Here is a 17307-nt window from a genome sequence, read left to right on the forward strand (position 1 = left end):
ATCATGTTTTCAAGACTAGGATTGTAAATTTAGCATATGGAGCTAATTGGATTTGGGAACCAGAGCAGACAAGGTTTGTTTCAGAGCTAGTGTGACAGTGGGGTTACATCATGCAGTTTTGTTTATTCGGTTGTGCATGTGGAGCACGGAGCAGGAGTAAAATACTGCATTGGTTAAGCAGTAAGTGGTTAAACACAGCATTTAGGCTTGCATGTTTTTTAAGTGGAATTTTCTGGAATGTCTTTTGAAGTGCCACAATGCCATCTACTGGCTCATTTTTCTGTGCTTTTTCCCAGAGGGGGATTTCTTTTGTACACAGGCTTATATGTAAGGGTTTTTTTACAATATTTTTGAATAGCAAAATAAACAAGCTGAGATAGAATGAGCAAAATGAAATTTGGGTGCATATGTTTGCTAAGGGACATCATGCATTATATACATTAAAGAATCATTTTGAATCTCTTACCAGTTAGTCTTGCTCTCCTTTTGTTAAAACTCTGGGATGATTAATACTGAAAGATTAAGGACAGATCTCTGCTTTACATAATAGCTTGTGTGTAGTAGCTTCACTGTTTTCTGTTTATAGTCAGTCAGTTTCCCTTCTTCTTTCAATATTTATATTCAGAAAAATGGAAGGAAAATTTAGAAATACTTAAGGTGTCAAGCCACAAGAAAGAGGAAAGTGCTGTATTAGAAATTACTTCCAACAGGATTTCTCACTGTCAAATTCCTGGACTCAGTCTATTCCCCATAGCTGCCTCCTGTTTCGGCCTTCTCCCCAACATGTGTTTAAATAGTCTTTTCTAAATTCATCAACAACCTTCCATCAACCAAAAACTGTAGACTGTCTAACAGTCATTATGGAGAAGTGTGTATTGGAAAATATTATTGTCAGTATCAGACCGTTCAAACTGTAAATGAGCAGTGGGCAATTCTAAGAAGTTTTATTAATTCTTGTTTTTCATCAGACTGACTAATATTACCTATAGGAGTAGCCCTCTGTCTTCTATTTGCTGCCAACAGAAACAAATAGGCAAATATAAAAATAATTAAAAAGAAACAAAACAGGAACTGTATGTACTGGTAAACAGTGTTATTTTCTAGTTTCATTGCTGGGTTTTTCTTTACCCTCTCTGGAGAGTTTCCTTATTAGTTGGTCATTCTGTTTGCCTTCATAAAATACTCTTCACTTTTAATTTGTTTTTCCCCTTCACATTCAGTTTTTTCCTAACAGAAGTTTTTCATAATCCTGCCTTCATTCAGTCTAGTTAGGAGAAAAAGCCATTGGTAATGGCTTGTAACAATTTAAATTGTTTTTTAATAGATTTGTAACTCACTCAAGCACAGCTGCAGAATCATTATTCAAAACAACAAAAAATGTCCAGCAGTTTCCTAGACGGCCTATAATGAAGGTAAATTCAAACATCTGTGCCCTTCTTGGCCTTTTACCCTTTATCTCAGTGACATTCAGAAGGTCAAGTGGATCTTGCCAAGCCCAGTTTTTATCTGGTAGGAGCTGTATCTTGCTGACAGCTGCAGGGTGTTGTGCAGTGGTGGACGAGCCCGAGTGCATTTGGCCAGCTTGTATGGAAGGAAAGGTGTCAGTGTGCTCAAGTCAGTGCTTGTTTGGGCAGTGGGTTATTGCCCTGCAGCTGAGGGCTGTACCTCGCTTGTTTGGGCAGTGGGTTATTGCCCTGCAGCTGTGGGCTGCACCTCGCTTGATGGGGCAGTGGGTTATTGCCCTGCAGCTGTGGGCTGCACCTCGCTTGATGGGGCAGTGGGTTATTGCCCTGCAGCTGTGGGCTGCACCTCACTTGTTTGGGCAGTGGGTTATTGCCCTGCAGCTGTGGGCTGCACCTCGCTTGATGGGGCAGTGGGTTATTGCCCTGCAGCTGATGGGCTGTACCTCGCTGGTTTGGGCAGTGGGTTATTGCCCTGCAGCTGTGGGCTGTGCCTTGCTGGTTTGGGCAGTGGGTTATTGCCCTGCAGCTGGTGGGCTGTACCTCGCTGGTTTGGGCAGTGGGTTATTGCCCTGCAGCTGTGGGCTGTACCTCGCTTGATGGGGCAGTGGGTTATTGCCCTGCAGCTGGTGGGCTGTACCTCGCTGGTTTGGCCAGTGGGTTATTGCCCTGCAGCTGTGGGCTGTACCTCGCTTGATGGGGCAGTGGGTTATTGCTCTGCAGCTGGTGGGCTGTCCCTCGCTGGTTTGGGCAGTGGGTTATTGCTCTGCAGCTGGTGGGCTGTACCTCGGGAGCAGTGGAGCTGAAATGATCCCACTTGGCACCCGCGTTGTCTTTTGTCACGTAAATGATCCATGTCAGGGAGCGTGCGCTGGGGAGTGCAGCTCGTTGGCAGCTCGGGCTTCCCAGTCTGTGCTAAACAAGCCACCCAGAATGGGAGCTCTGCCGAGGGGAAAGCCCTCAGTGGTGCATCCATCACTCTGCTGCCTGGGTTTTGCCGGGGTGGTTTGGGTGAGGAATGCTCTTCTCTGACGTGTGCAGAGGAACAGACATTGCTCCCTGCCTGTGTTTGGAATAAGTGCTAACCTCCCACTCCTAATTATTATCTGTGCTGCAAAATACTAGGGCAAGCCTCTGCTTAGTGTGACATTAAATAAGGGAGGACTGGCAAAACCAGAAGAGCAAACAGGATGATTTTATACCATATCTTCAATTACAATCTTTTTTTTTTTCTTTTTTGAACTGTCCTGTGCTATTGCAAAGGAGGAAGAACTAATTAGGCCAGTTGCTGAAAGTATTTTGCCACCCACACTACTGAAAAGAACTCTTTGTACAGAATTAGCTCTTACCAGCTGTGCTAAATCCAGTAATTTATCTTTGCCAAAAAAAAAGAAAAAAAATGCTGCTTTAGTTTAGTCCAATTAAACAAGTTAATGTAAGCTATACCCTATATCCACACAAACACGGGCATCTCCTGCTCAAAAGCTGCAGGGTTTGCAAATAATTATTTTCTTCTTCGTTAATTTTTCCTTCTGTTTGTACAAAGGGCTGGGAAGAGGAGCCCTGGGAAGTTAACCCATTTGTGTGTGGAAGTGGCTAAGTGTCCCCCTGCAGAGCAGTGTGATGACAGGACACCCACCTCAACTTGGGCAGGTTGGAGCACGAGGGCTTGGCTTTGGCTTGGTGTGGTGCTGCAGGGGATGTTTGCCTTGGCACTGAGAGGCAAGGGAAGCAATTCCTGCCCCAGGGGAGAGGCTGCAGGAAGTCAGAGGCCTGCCCACCATCACCTGGAGTAACTTCAGGAGGAAAAGAGTGGTTCACTGTCATTGAGGTTTTGGCTCTGCAGAGGTTGCTTAATCAAGGAGATGATCAAAGTCATGGTTTTTCAGTGGGGTGTTGGTTTGGAAACTGAGCTGGACCTGAGAAATTATTCAAGCTGACCCTGGTGCAATGGATAGCAAGTGAGAACTCACAGGCCCAAACATGGACTGAAATTCAACAAAACTATCTTCAGTCCTAAAACATTAATGTCCTTTCTTGTTGGCCTCCTACTCAGGTTCTTAAAGAGTGTAGACAGTCCAGGCAATAAGGTTTTTTTATGGCTTTCACTGGAACTCTTACAAAAGAGGGGCGGAGGAGAAAAATGCTCTTTGAAACATGGAGGTTTGAAGATAGTAAACCAAGAATGATGGCTGAGCAAGAAAAAGAAATCTTTGGATATCCTCCATCACAGAAAGTAAGATAAACAAGGAAATTATGATTTTGTCAGGAACAGATGACTGTAGTTTAGTAATCTGTAAAAATTCTGCCAAAAAAAGGAAGTCTTTTTAATGCAGAAAAATAAAAATTTATTTCTGTCCTGAAATGCTTAGAGATCTCCTAAACACTGCAGTAGGGACTTGACATGTATTTGCCTCGATTGGATGCTCCTTTTTTGGGCAAAGATGCAGATTGAATCAAAAACATCCAATACAGAATTTATCTTTGTAAATACATCTACAATTTCCAAAGATAAATTCAATCTGTTATTTCTTCTCTTTCAAATTTAATTTTGCAATTTGAATGGGCACAGAGAAAAGCCCAGTCTGTAATCACATCTGAGGTGTATCTAAGGTAACATCAGTGCAGAGGAAGAGACATATTGGGACCTTAAAGTAAATTGTTCCTCATATAAAATTAAGTTTAATCCTTGATTATAGCCTTCTTGGAGGACAGGGGAAAATTAATTTTCTCTGCCTTCTATGTCTTGGAAAATGGTCTGTGTTACAGAATTTACTTTTTCTTTTTCTGAAACACAAAAGGCTTTGTTACTTTAAAATGCTAATAAAGCACCTGTCAGTTTTACAAAATGCAATGTAACTCGTGCCATCCTGTAACCAGCATCAAGAATTTGGTACATATAGTTTGGAGTCTCGAAGAAGATATATCACCACCAAATAATTAAAATGTGGCTAGCATCCATTCAAATCCAAAATTTAGCAGGTCAATATGTGTTTCATGTCCCCACTCATAGCTTCAGTAGCAGATTTTAAAGGCATTTTTTAAAAACATTCTTCTGTCTCAAAGGACATTAACAAAACAGAAACTTTAAATTGCTAGGTTAAACAATATTACAGTTCTGAGTCACCTGAACTTTTCCCCTCTGTGTTTGGTGATTTGAATAAGATCAGAATAAATCAAGAAAACAAATTCAAGTTTATTTAGTTAATATGATATTCCCTTACCAAATGTACACAATGTGTTATACTTGAAAGGAAGAATATTCGATGCATGTGCAATAGATGATTGTTCCAGCCTGTCTTAATTGGTGCAGTTTTCCTGCAAGCTGCAGATAATTCTTTTGTTTAAGCGAGTAATCGAAGATCTGAGCTGTGAAAGTAATTATGCATCTCTGTACTTCTTCTACCTATATATATACTTTCTATAAAATACTGGGCAGGATGCTGCTGAGAGAGGTAGCTCCCACAGGAGATTTCTCAAGCATAATACATGTTGTGTACTTGTTATCCATTTGTCTCATAGAATTATTACTGCAGGTGTTTGTGCAGCCTCACGCTTTGGTGTACTGCAGATACTGAGAAAACTTCTAGTTCAGAAAAATCAAAGTGTAGCAAATGTGCACAGGTGACAACAGTGCTGTGTAAGGTACTACAGGGATGAACTCTGAATGGACGTGAGCTCAGGCCCAGCTAGGATCAGAACAGCTGCTGGTTCAACAGCAGGGGTGACCAACATTTTCCATGCTGCCAAACCAAATGCATTTTCTGGAGCCATCAGCACTGCTGTGTGACACAGCGTTTTCTTCACTGAAGGATCAGTAGCTTTGGCTGTTCCCATCGCTCTGGGCTTGCTCACTTCTGGGCTGCTTTTGGTCTGTGTCAGCTCCAACATACTCTCTGGCATGTTTCTTGTATGCATCTTCCCAGAACTACATCCTGCCAGTCCCACTTTTCAGTCCTTGGTATCTTGGTACCTGCTGTCTTAAAATGTCTTAGCTCCTGAAGTTCAGCGTTTCCCAAGGAACATACTTTATGTACTTTTCCCCTTGCACTTACTTTATGTACTGTTCACTTAAAAATGTGGTGAAGACAAAGCTTTTCAAGGCTTTGAACAATCATCATTTAGACAAGCAAATGTCAGTTAAAAACAGAAAAAATCCATGTTCCATTTGCTGCTCTGGAACTTTCTCTGAGTTTGAGCAGTTTGGGACAAAATCAGGTATTTTCAGGAACTGGAAGAGAGAATAAATGTAGAAGGTGATTAGCATTATTAAAAAAAGAAAAGGCAGAGAGGTACAGGTGGATAAGTCATTTTCTGAAAGATGTTAATCTACAGACATGCCATACACATCTTTTGTAGCTGTTTAGCAGCTCTCCTCAGCAGCCAAGTTCCCCAGTTTACATAAGAAATAAGACTAAAGATGGTTCTTGAAGTACATTGCATTTCTAGCATCTGACTTTAAATACAAATGTTGTAAAAGGTGGTCTTTAAATTGTGATTGTTGTCATAATCTTGTGGCAGCTCAGCTTAGTACCGCAGTAGTTCACAGTATGAAAATTTATTAGGACTGCAGAATTACTTGATCACACTACTCAGTAAGCATATTTAATATCTGCTTATAACTGTCCATAATGACTACATTTTCTTCACTGTTCCATTCCAAAAGTCTCTTGGAAGTAGTGATCCAAGAAAACACTGAAGAATAAAATATTTTCCTTTAATGATGACAATTTAGTTTTTGTATGTATTGTGGAGTTACTGTATCTGCAATACGCAAACATTACAGTACTTTCGTGGACCTGGTGCAGAATGTGTGTTTTGTGACAGTGGCTGTTGTATTATACTACTGACAAAAGTAAGGCAGGCACTCACATTGGCATTGATGAATTCTGCTTATGTAGTTGCTGTGAAACATAGGGTCCTCTGTGAATGGTCGGGGTATTTACGTACCAAATGTCTCAGCATTACTAGACTACCTGTTATACCACACTCAGCACAATGTTATCCAGGTCTTTGTCTCTATATTTTCAAGTACTAATGTTTTATATTCCTTCCCTTGCCACACTCAGCATCTTACCTGAGTGATTTTTCTCTTCTTCATGCTATATTAAGAAGAGATCAGGCTATATTAGGTTCTTCCCCTTTATCCACATGGGACTGACTCTTTAGAAGACCTGCTTCTTCTGTGTTTGGCTTTTTGAGGAGTTTGAACTGCTCTGTGAAGGTTGAGGCTTTCTATGCAAATATCAGAGAAAAAGCAAGATGCTGAAATAACATTAACAGGTAATAAATAGGGAGGGAGGAGAAGTGGGAGTCTGGAGATTGCCAGGATGCCGAAGGCATGAAAAGATCACACTCAGAACATTACATTTGCAGATCTGCTTCTTCCTTGAATGTGTGTTGTATCAAACCTTCACCTGGCTGTTTAAGCCCAAAATCAGTAGCTGCTTACTTTCCTGTGCCTCACTCTCTGGCACCTTTGTAAGGTAACCTTTGCAATAGCAGAGGGTTGATTCTTCCCCTTTGCAGCCATCTGCTGTTGGCCCCTGCCTGTTTTTGAGATGGCATTTTTGTTGTCACGCTCCTTTTTATCTGCAGGCTGAGTGGCTTGCAGGAAACGAGAGAATTAAAACTGTGACTTTACTGAAGGCCCACACAATCTGGTCCACTTGTCTTTCATAGAATCATAGAACAATCCAGGCTGGAGGGGGCTTGAAAGATTCCTGTTTTGCCTTCTCTGATGAGGGCCCTTGTTACTTCAAGCTGCATCAAGTGTAGCTATTTGGAGTAAAGGCCGTGTCTGTCATGTCCAAGTTGTCTCTAAGGGCAGTAGCATTGTTGGGTAATTTTAAGAATATTTTGAGAAATATTAAGTGATTAAAAAGAATCCCGTGCTATTTTAGATCACCATATACAAAATGCATATGAATATATATGCTTACAGTATTTTATGTGTAAATCATTGCTGTAATAGATGAGATGCTCTGCTCTTTTCACTGAAGAGTTTCTCTTCAGGGAGACCCATAAAATAAATTAATGAGAATGTTAAATAAATACATCATCCAAATTAAGGTGTTCAAGATGAAGTGCTTATGGTTCTAACAAAATTACATAATTTATCATTATTAACACAAATAACTTTCAGATACGGTCTTGCCTATTAGCTGCCTTATTTTACTTCACTTCACACCTTTGTGAAAGCCAGACAAATGGTAGCAATAAATTAATATTTCCTGCCGTTTCAGAAGCTTCATGTAGCAGTGGTTGTAGGATATGTTATGGGATAAAGAAACAAAGAAAACAGCATTTGCAAAACACAGGCTTAGAGAAGTAAAATACACAATAGTTCCAACTTCTCAGCTCTGTGCTTTCCTTCCCTTCCTTTCCCATTCTCTGTAGACAAATGGAATCAATTAAAATAAGGGAAATGTCTCCAAAATATTTTTCCACATTGATTCCAGCTCTGGAGAGTGGAATAACCTATGCGTTTAAGAAGCCAAATGTAGTTTTTCAACAGTCTATCCCCAGTGAAAATAAATAAAGCTTCTTTTATAACATTTAATACCAACACAAAGATTTGGCAAAGAACTGAATTTATTGATGAGATTTTGGTTTCATTTGAGTTGTATTAATTACTGTGTACCACACTGGTGTGTTTATTATTGCAGTAAAAGATAATTTCAAAAATGTCTGTCCATATCCATTTAAAAACAAACAAAAAGTATTAAACTGAACCTTAGTAAATATGAAAACTTTATTATAAAGTGTGCTGTGCATAGCATATCCGATTTTGGGAGTGGGGAGAAAAGGTAATGCTTCTTAAGAACAATAACCACTTCACTTAAATTTGCAATAGGATTGCAAATTGGTTGGCATCATCTAATAGGAAAGACTTCAGGTAAACAACTTAGAAGACTGTTGCCAGATCCTAAAATAACCTTTATTCTTGAACATTTCTGTTCTTGTCAGCATTCACTTAAGATGCATTTTATAGTCACTGTGCCAGAAAATATGAATGTGGAACTTCTTCATGTAGTGTTAGAGACCCAGATTAGCAGCCATAAATGCAATATGACTGTAGTGTCATCACGGATTTTTCTTCCTAGTTAAGATTCAGCAGTGTGCCCATGAGATACACCTGTCAACTTCCTAGGTGCAACAGGAAAAAAAAACCCTGATTTTTTATGTGTGTGTGCATCTTTGTGTACGGTATAAATATATTAATATGCAGGACTTTTTCCTTTTTATCCATAATAAAGAACCATGAAAATGTATATGTTTATATGTGATCCCTGCCTGTAATAAGGTAGCAATTTCTTGTCTACAAATTTGTAACAAAAGAGAGAAGATGGCTATGATTTTATCTTGAGTTTGATTTTTTTCACATATTTATGCATGTATATATAACAACCTATATATATATATATATTAGATATGTAAATGTTTTTAATATGTAAAGCAATCTGTTGTACATCAGCTTTAGTTATGAGCAGCATTTCTTCAAGAAAAACAGGGAACCATTGTTACTTCTGCAGTGATGACCCTCTTGGGAGATCAATTTTTTATAAAACTGACACCTAGAGAAATTGCTGTCTTGCAGTGTTTCTGTATTACTGTGCTGTGGTGGCACTTTTATGTGTTTAGACATTGCATTGTCCAGTAAGTTGATTCTACATAAGATGAGAGTGTTACACCCTCTCCTTTTAGGCCACTCCTGCTTTTGTCTGTCATCAAAAAATAAACAGTGGCATGAAACAATTTTTTAAAAAATTAGCTTGCTTTTGAGGGTAGAAAGGCTGCTGCCTAGCTACTTACCTGAGTAATTTTAGGGCACTCACCCTGAAATTTATCAGTGAGACCTCACACAAGCAAGTAGCTATTTGTTTGGAGATTGGCAAGTTTGGCAGGATGATAAGGATGAGTAATTCAGTGACAGTGAGAAAAAGTGTCTTCATCTGGGCTCAGCAGGAATTGTTAGAGCTCATGGGTGGTTATATGCCACACAATTACAATTCTGTAAAGTACATGGGAAAAAGAGATGTCTGGCCACCTTTGTGCTGCAGAGCCTAAGGAAGGAAAAATGTGGTGATTAATTAAGTAGACAGACATTTATACAGAGCTGTCAAGGAAAGATGCCATCGTACTTTTCAGAGCAGAACTATGCACTCTGAATGAGGCAAATTCGAAAAAAAATGTAAAACCCAGTCACCTTATCTTCAGCCCTGCAGAAATATGAGCAGTCACTTCTACCTCAACTCTGAGCTGCAAAGTAAAATCTTTGTGTGGATGAAATACACAAGACATGCCACACACCTTCAGAAACTGAATATAATCTAGTGGTATTTTGCAAGTAGTAGCAGCAGGACTGCAGGATCTACTCCACCAGCTATGTCAAGATGGGAAGGCAGCCCCAAGGATTCAGATTAGCCCGTAGAATTCAGGTTAGCCCCTAGGATTCAGGCTGCCTCCCAGGCCAGCACTGTCCCACTGCAATTGCATTTGTCACATGGCTTGGCATGGAAGCCACACACAACCTGCTCACCAGCCACAGGTGTCCCTGAGAGTCGGGCACTGGCAGCCAGACTCCTTTAGAGAGGACAGAGTTCAGTCAATTTGGCTGGATTTGTTGAATTTTTAGGGTAATATCATGTTCTTTCAGTGTCTGCAGGACCTTTAGATTTTACTTCTATAATTCTTAATTCTACAGTTTAATTCTTACTGCACCTCCCCATACATACCTTTGATGCTCTTTTATATAGGGAAAACCTTTCCTACATGCTTTTTTTCCCCCAATAGCAATGAAAGATTGCATGAAGTGGCTAATTCCTGTGGTTGCTTCCTGCCAGCTATGACAAAGGACTAGTACTTGTTTCCATATGAACACACAAAGACCTAATAACCAGAGAATGGTTGGGTTAAAAGATGGACTAATGCTTACTCTTCAGTGATTTCTTTTTCCCCATTTGTTGTCTCACATCTGCTGATAAATCCCATTCTGAAGCCCTAAGCCTTCTCCTGGACCCAGACAGAAGGCAAATAGTAAGGTTTTCAAGAAGGGAGTCTTCTTGTTCACAAAAAACAGCTGACCATATAGATTTACTAAATCTTTGAACAAAGACAAATTATCAGGTTTTGAGGGCTGGACCTGTCAAAGTACATCATTTTTCAGGCAGAATTTAAACATCAAATAATCCAAAAGGAGCTGAGAAGCATCTCTGTATTTCTATTTATTGTCCTCTCCTGATGACAGTGTGGTTCTTTATTGCACATTCTTTTCTGGGGAATTTAATTGCAATGTGTTACCTAGAGAGGTAAGTTTATTTACTTTTGGGTAATTCTGGGGAATTTAATTGCAATGTATTACCTAGAGAGGTAAATAAACTTTTGGGTAACACACAAAACACAAGTTGCTGAGCAAATGATGGAGCCTTTCTCCCCAAAAGTTTCCTGTGAAAAATGCATATTTTATGATTGGCTTTTTGCAAATATTAAAATGACTATTATATGTGTTGTGTTAGAAAGTAATGCTGTATTAATTCTCTTAAGTAGTGTGTCAAATATAGTTTTAGGTTATAAAAAATATTAAAATAGAAACTATGCTATGTAGGATACTTTTTTTAAAGAAAGGACTTGCAGCAACTAAGTCTTTCAGAGAAAGAGAATTTATTGCCCTCGTATCAGAAGAAACTAACTTCTTTCCACCTCGAAGGCACTGTTAGGATTTAGAAGAAGAAGTTGAGATGACCAGACAGAATCCTGTATTTGAATGGAATTTATGCATCATGTATGAAGTGTATGAATATGCAACAGGCTATGGTTTTTAAAGGTTAATCCTTTGTTAACGGGGGTCCTTTTTCAGGCTTATTTTGCCCAGAAAAAGGGCAAAATATACGGATATACCCAGATATCCGTAACTCTTTAGTTCTATTGCCTCATATTGTCCTAATTCAATTTATACAAATTACTATTACTCTAATTGTATTACTATTTTTATAACCATTTTATTACTATTAAACTTTTAAAATTTTAAGAACAAATGATTGGTGTTTTTCACATTTCCTGTGGTCAGTGGAACTCCCCTGGCACTGACCTATGCACTGGCTTCCAGCCACCTACCAGAAGAGTAAATGTGGTGTACAAGCTACAAACATGCACGATGGAAAAAGAGCACAATAGGTGGCCACTTAAGTCTCTAATCTGGGAGAGTGCTCCACAGTGAGTGCATGCTGCTGAAATGCTTTCTTTAGGTTCAGGGTGGTGAGGACACTGCAAGAGGGCTGTTGTGGTTTGTAGGGTTAATGAGTGTCAGTGTGTAAATACTGGTGCAATCCTTCTGCTGAGGCAGGGGATCTTTATGGATGGGAATTTTTCAGCAGCTATAAATGGAAGGTTTGTTTGTTTTGTCTAAGGCACATGGGAAAGGCTTGATCATAACTTTAAAAATTCAATGCTAATGGCTTACAAAACAAAAATCCTTAGGTTTCAAAGTTCAGCTTACAGTGACATGGCAGAGGTTGTGGAAGGCAGGCAGCAGAGCAGGCAAGCTGCAGCAGCCCAGCAAAGGCCGACAGCACAGCAATAGTGGCTCTGCACTTGCTGAAATGCCTGCACGCCTGCGGTTTGCTAAGGAAGCAGCTCACACATAAATCTGTGCTTTTATTGCATTCAAGTCAAGAGGTGCAGCAGTAGATAACATCACCTGTTGGCACAGGGACAGCAAACAGCAGCTTGTACCTTTCTCCTACAAATCCATCTGCCCCAGCTGAATATGATTGACTGAGAAGTCACGTACTCAGTCTCATGTATCTCCCCCAGCTGGGGGAGAAAAAAAAATGCAATTCAGGTTTCAGCATTTTTGTAATCCCTCTGAGCCTCCCATTAAATTTGCTCTACTGTGTGGGAAAGGATTAAAGATTCTTTGGGCTCCAAAACACAGTATACAAAAATTAAGTACTTCAGCATGGTTTATGGTAAGGCAGCAACTAAAGTGTATAGCCTGCCACATAACCCAGAACAGCGAGTTCTCTTTGACAAGTAACACTTGTTGACAGCTTAAAATTTCTGTGGGTAACACATGTCACAGTTGTGTATGGCCTTTGTATTAAATATTCTGTATGCAACATATTTAATAAGAAACTTCAAAAATAATCAGAGTTGTTCATATGCTGTTACTAACTTAGCTCAGAGTGCCAAAAGAAGGAAATATTTGTTGGCAAGGAAAACTTCTGTTCCTTTACGAACAGCTTCATAAATGCTCCCTTGTAATAAATATTTCAAGATTAAAATCAATGTGTTACAAGTTTCAGACAAGGCTGTTTATCAAGATTAAATAGTTCATTTCCTAAAAGGCAATATTATTCACATTTTATGTGAGTGTGAGCACAGATGAGAAATTTTTATTCAAGAGAGGCCAGGATTTTTTCCCCACAAAAAATGTTAAATGGAAAATGCTAAAAACATTCTTGCCCTGATTTTTTACTACTTTGAGAGCCTGACTTGCTGTTAGGTTTAATTTGCACAGTATTGAATTCTACTAAATATACCATGTTTAGTGTAATTCAGCATCTAGTCTTTTTTGTCCTAATTCAACACTTAAATGTATGAACCTTTTTTTAGTGAAAAGGACACAGAGCTGCTGTGTACCCAGGCCTGAAGGAGAAGGTACGGGCAAGAAAGGGCACAACAGATACTAAAAAGTAGACTCCAAAATCCATACTTTTAAAAATAAACATTGTCTTCTGCTTTCACTACCCTACTTGCATGAAACTTCTTCCTTCCCCATCTCAGCTGCTAAGCCAAGAGCTGTGTGTGACAACTGCCAGCTGCTCCTCCAACCACAATTTACCAGTGTTATGGGGCAGACTAGAAAGTGCTAAAGAACAAGAGGAGTCAAAGCATCAATGTTGCATTTTTGTCATATTTCATTTCCTCATTTTGCTTTCCTAGAAAGCACAAATATAGGTGGTCTGAATACCATCTTCTGAACAAGAGGTAGCTCCAATATATGTAAAATGCTGCTGCTGAACTAACAACTGTTGAACTGTTTTCCCCATTAATAAGGGAAATTACATTAGGATTCCAAAGGAACTGGTAAATAGTACTGTGCCGTGCAATTTATATCTAGGCTCTCCACCTAAAAAGAAAAAGAAATACCTGCTGATTATATCCATATTTTTGTTTTTCATGATATTTTTCTTTTCATTTTTCTCAACATAGAACCTGCTTGCTTTTTCTCTGTTGTAACTTCTAATGTTATTTTTTGAGACTTTAAATGGTATTCCTCAATGTCATTATTTCAAGATTTTATATGTGCAGGTATTTTATGTATTGGTTATTTTTCTTAAGGTGTAGACAAGTGTACTATTTACAAAAAGAAATGTTTAGAGAAAGAAAAATGTAATTATGAAAAAGCTGAATATCTGGGCTGTTCAATTCTTGGGGGTTTTTGTGCAGCCTAAATTATAACCTGTTTTCTGATGTTTTGGTTTGATTTCAGGTTACCATTGGCCAGATGTATGCCACAGAAAAATTGATCATTGAGTATCCAGACATACAGCCAATAAAAGCCTCTGATCCTGAAACAACACTGGCCCATCTTCATCCTACAGTGCCACCACGTACAGAAACTGCACCACGTACAGAAACTGCACATGCCCACTTCTGAGCTTGTCTGTTCACCATAAGAAATGCCTGAGAGACTGTTTTTGGCAACCACAGATCTATTTTCTAAAGGGTCACGTGTTCTAAGATAAATAGCTGTGATTTATAATAGCATATAAGGTAGTGTTGGAATCTGTTTGCTTGTGTGTCCTATGTGATGGAATAGTTCCTGCTCTATTTCAACAATAAAACTTCATTAAACTACCTGCAACCAGCTACATTATTCTGCTGCTGACATTGTCTCTCACTGACCACGAAAAACATGTTGGTTTAAAACCCCTAAAGATTTAAAATCCTTCACCCAGTTACTGAGTTTTATTAATCCTGTTGCACTTAAAAATATCCAGCATCTGAACTAAATTAGTAAGTATATATTTTATTTAAAGTATTAAAACCAGAGATGGTCAGAATTTTCGTCTCCTGGACTTTGATACTTACAGATATCACAGGCTGCATTGTGTGGTTTCCTTGAAGAGCATCCCTTGACATTTCAGGGGGTGACATAAAAAAATCACTAGTTCTTTCTTTAGTTTCCAAGAGTTAATATTAATAACCAGTCCTACTTTGAGCAATTAACTGATCAGAATAGCAGAATGGAAGACTTGAATTACTGACCCTTGGGAGCTTTCAAATTTTTTTTCACCACCAAGTCCTTTAATTTGTTGAGGTGAAGCTATTAGCAGAAAGCTAACTTTATCAAAGATTTCCCTTTTTCACAAACATCGTGAATTTTGGCAGAAGAAAAAGAACCTGACTGGAACAGTAACTCGAGTGCTGTAAGTCATGAAGTGGCAAAAAGCTTTAACTAGAAAAAGTGCTCAGCATAGCATTTTATTGATTGTTCTTATATCCATAGAAGGCTCAACACTTTTAAGACCACAGATTAATAAAGGAAAAATTTTGATCAGGTTTTGCTCAAGTCATTGCTGTGCTTGAATTTGTTTTCAATTAGAAATTTGCATAAAAATTAAGCAGTGCAAAGCTGGCATACAGGAAAAAAAATAGTTTGCTTTTATTTCAATGAATTGTTGGGGGGGTTTTAAGTAGAGAAACAGAAGCTCAAAACTAGTTCCACAGCACTGTGACCTTTGAAATCCACCCCTTATTTTTCTTGCTTCACAAAATTCATCTTTGTTTATGTTCTTCTGTGTTGTTCATGCTCTGTGAAAACATTATTAAAGCAGAGTGTCTAATTGAAGTGTCTAATTTAGAACAAACTCCCATTCCTCACTGCCCTTTAAAGTGTATTTTACCATTTTGGACAGTTATATTGAGATGTATAGTAATGGATTTCATATGAACAATACAGTGTACAGAATAAAATAGTGTGTACCTGAGACTGCCAATGTAGCCCCCTTTCAATTTCAGATAAAAAGCAAATACAATAATAATTCTCCCCGTATTAGGTGTATAAGTACTGCAATGTAAATTGCTTTTAGTGAACATTTTATTAAAATGGAATTTAATTATTCTAATAGGTAATATACATTAGATTTTGTATTTGAACAGAAATATCCAGAACAACTGGATAATTAAGTGCACTTAAGTTAATGGTGAAAGTGCAGGGGAAGAAGGATTTGATTGCTCTTTAAGCTTCCAGTGAGCTCACAGAAATGCAGCATCTCACACTCTTGGATGACACAGGCCTGGAAGGGCTGCCAGTTTTATACAGTTAGAAACCTGGTTGCTAAAACAGTACATGTAAAATCCTTGTCTAAAACAGCTTAATTACTGAAACAAGCACTGCATACCATTTCAGAATCTGAGAATGTATGCTAGAAAGCAAAATAAACATATTAATAAATAGCATAGCCCTGATTTATAAAGAGGAACAACTCTATCGGTAACTGGTTTTGGGTTTTTTTAATACTTAAATCTGTTTTCACCATATTTGTGAAAAAATAAGGGAACTCTTTCAATGTATAATCAGTTCTTCAAAAATACCTTTCCAGTGAAGTTCTTCAGCATTGTTTCCAACAAGAACACAGCTGTAGATGGTATGTCCTGTCATACAGGCAGGCAGTCATGGGAACGTGAAATGTCTTATTAATTCCTTCCAAAGTATGAACGAGATTACTTCTCCATTAATGCCTAAAAATTCTGTTGTTAAGTTTTTGTGGTAGATAAAACACTACTGCAGTCCCAGTTCATGGCATCTGCTCCAACCTTCTTTCTGAAGGCTACCACTCAGATTCCCTCTCCCTTCTACTTTCAGAGGAGCAGTAGTAACCTTCAGGTACATTCTACAGAGAGAACCATCCAGGCAGGGTGGGGAAAGTGGTGGTGCTCTGTAATTTCCCTCTGTCCCCAGTCCATACTGCAGAGGGCGAAACAACTGACCTCAGTAAAGCACATATCAGTTCTTATTGAAATTACTGATCAGCTTATCATACAGTGTTTATACTGTACTTACACAGTATTTATACATTACTTATTAGAAGCAAGGTAAGAACTCCTCTGCTTCTACAGTCCAAAAGCCTGCGTAACACTATCTAGCTTGTTAACAGGAGTGCAAAGCCAGCAAAGGCACTTACTTATCACTTACTCCTCAAACCCAACAGCATTTTAGACGCTTGTTCCCTGTTTTGGACAGGCCTGTATGTTTCCTTTGCTTGTAACACACACGTAAGTGCATGGTCACTTAGTGTTAATTATGTGCATATCAGTTGTACATGATTGGAAAATACCTACAAATATATTTTCCCTTGTCTGACGTCCATTTTAAGGTAATTTGCCAAAATGTGCCCAGTTCTGTACAAAACCATAACTTGACAAGTGCTTTATCATTGAAATCCTACAAGCTATGGAAAAAAAAAACCTGCTGAGCACACCTGGCTTAAGAAGTCGAGCCCAGCTGTAGGCTGGGGTGACTTGAGTGTGGTTTGGTGTCCACTTGCCCTGTTCTTGCTCTTGGCTGGGGCTGTGCTCATCGCTGCCAATGGAGAGAGCAGCCTGGAGAGCTGGCACTGTGCTCCAGCCTCGGAGCTGCTGTGCTCTTACAGCTGCACCTTCTGTGCTCCACCAGTTCTGTTTACGTTGCAATACTCATTAAATCTCTCTTGGCACGCTGTCAGAAGCTTTGTTGGATTTTGTCAAAGCAGTGTAAACAACAGGAATAGTTAAAACACAAAGGAATGATCCCATGACTTACATATAATGTCCACTGTTATAAAAAGTATACATTTTT

General features: G+C 38.9%; 1 protein-coding gene across 1 annotated transcript in view; it reads left to right on the plus strand.

Moving 5' to 3' along the window:
* Window positions 1–14324, plus strand: part of LYRM4 (LYR motif containing 4) — an 86060-nt gene extending 71736 nt beyond the window's left edge. Inside the window, exon 3 of the mRNA XM_063161309.1 lies at window positions 13957–14324. Coding sequence (XP_063017379.1) covers window positions 13957–14124 — 168 coding nt within the window. The 3' untranslated portion in view covers window positions 14125–14324. The remainder of the gene's footprint in view (window positions 1–13956) is intronic.
* The last annotated feature ends 2983 nt before the right edge of the window (window positions 14325–17307 follow it).

This window comes from Melospiza melodia, chromosome 1, assembly GCF_035770615.1.
Source record: "Melospiza melodia melodia isolate bMelMel2 chromosome 1, bMelMel2.pri, whole genome shotgun sequence".
Classification (NCBI taxonomy): domain Eukaryota; kingdom Metazoa; phylum Chordata; class Aves; order Passeriformes; family Passerellidae; genus Melospiza; species Melospiza melodia.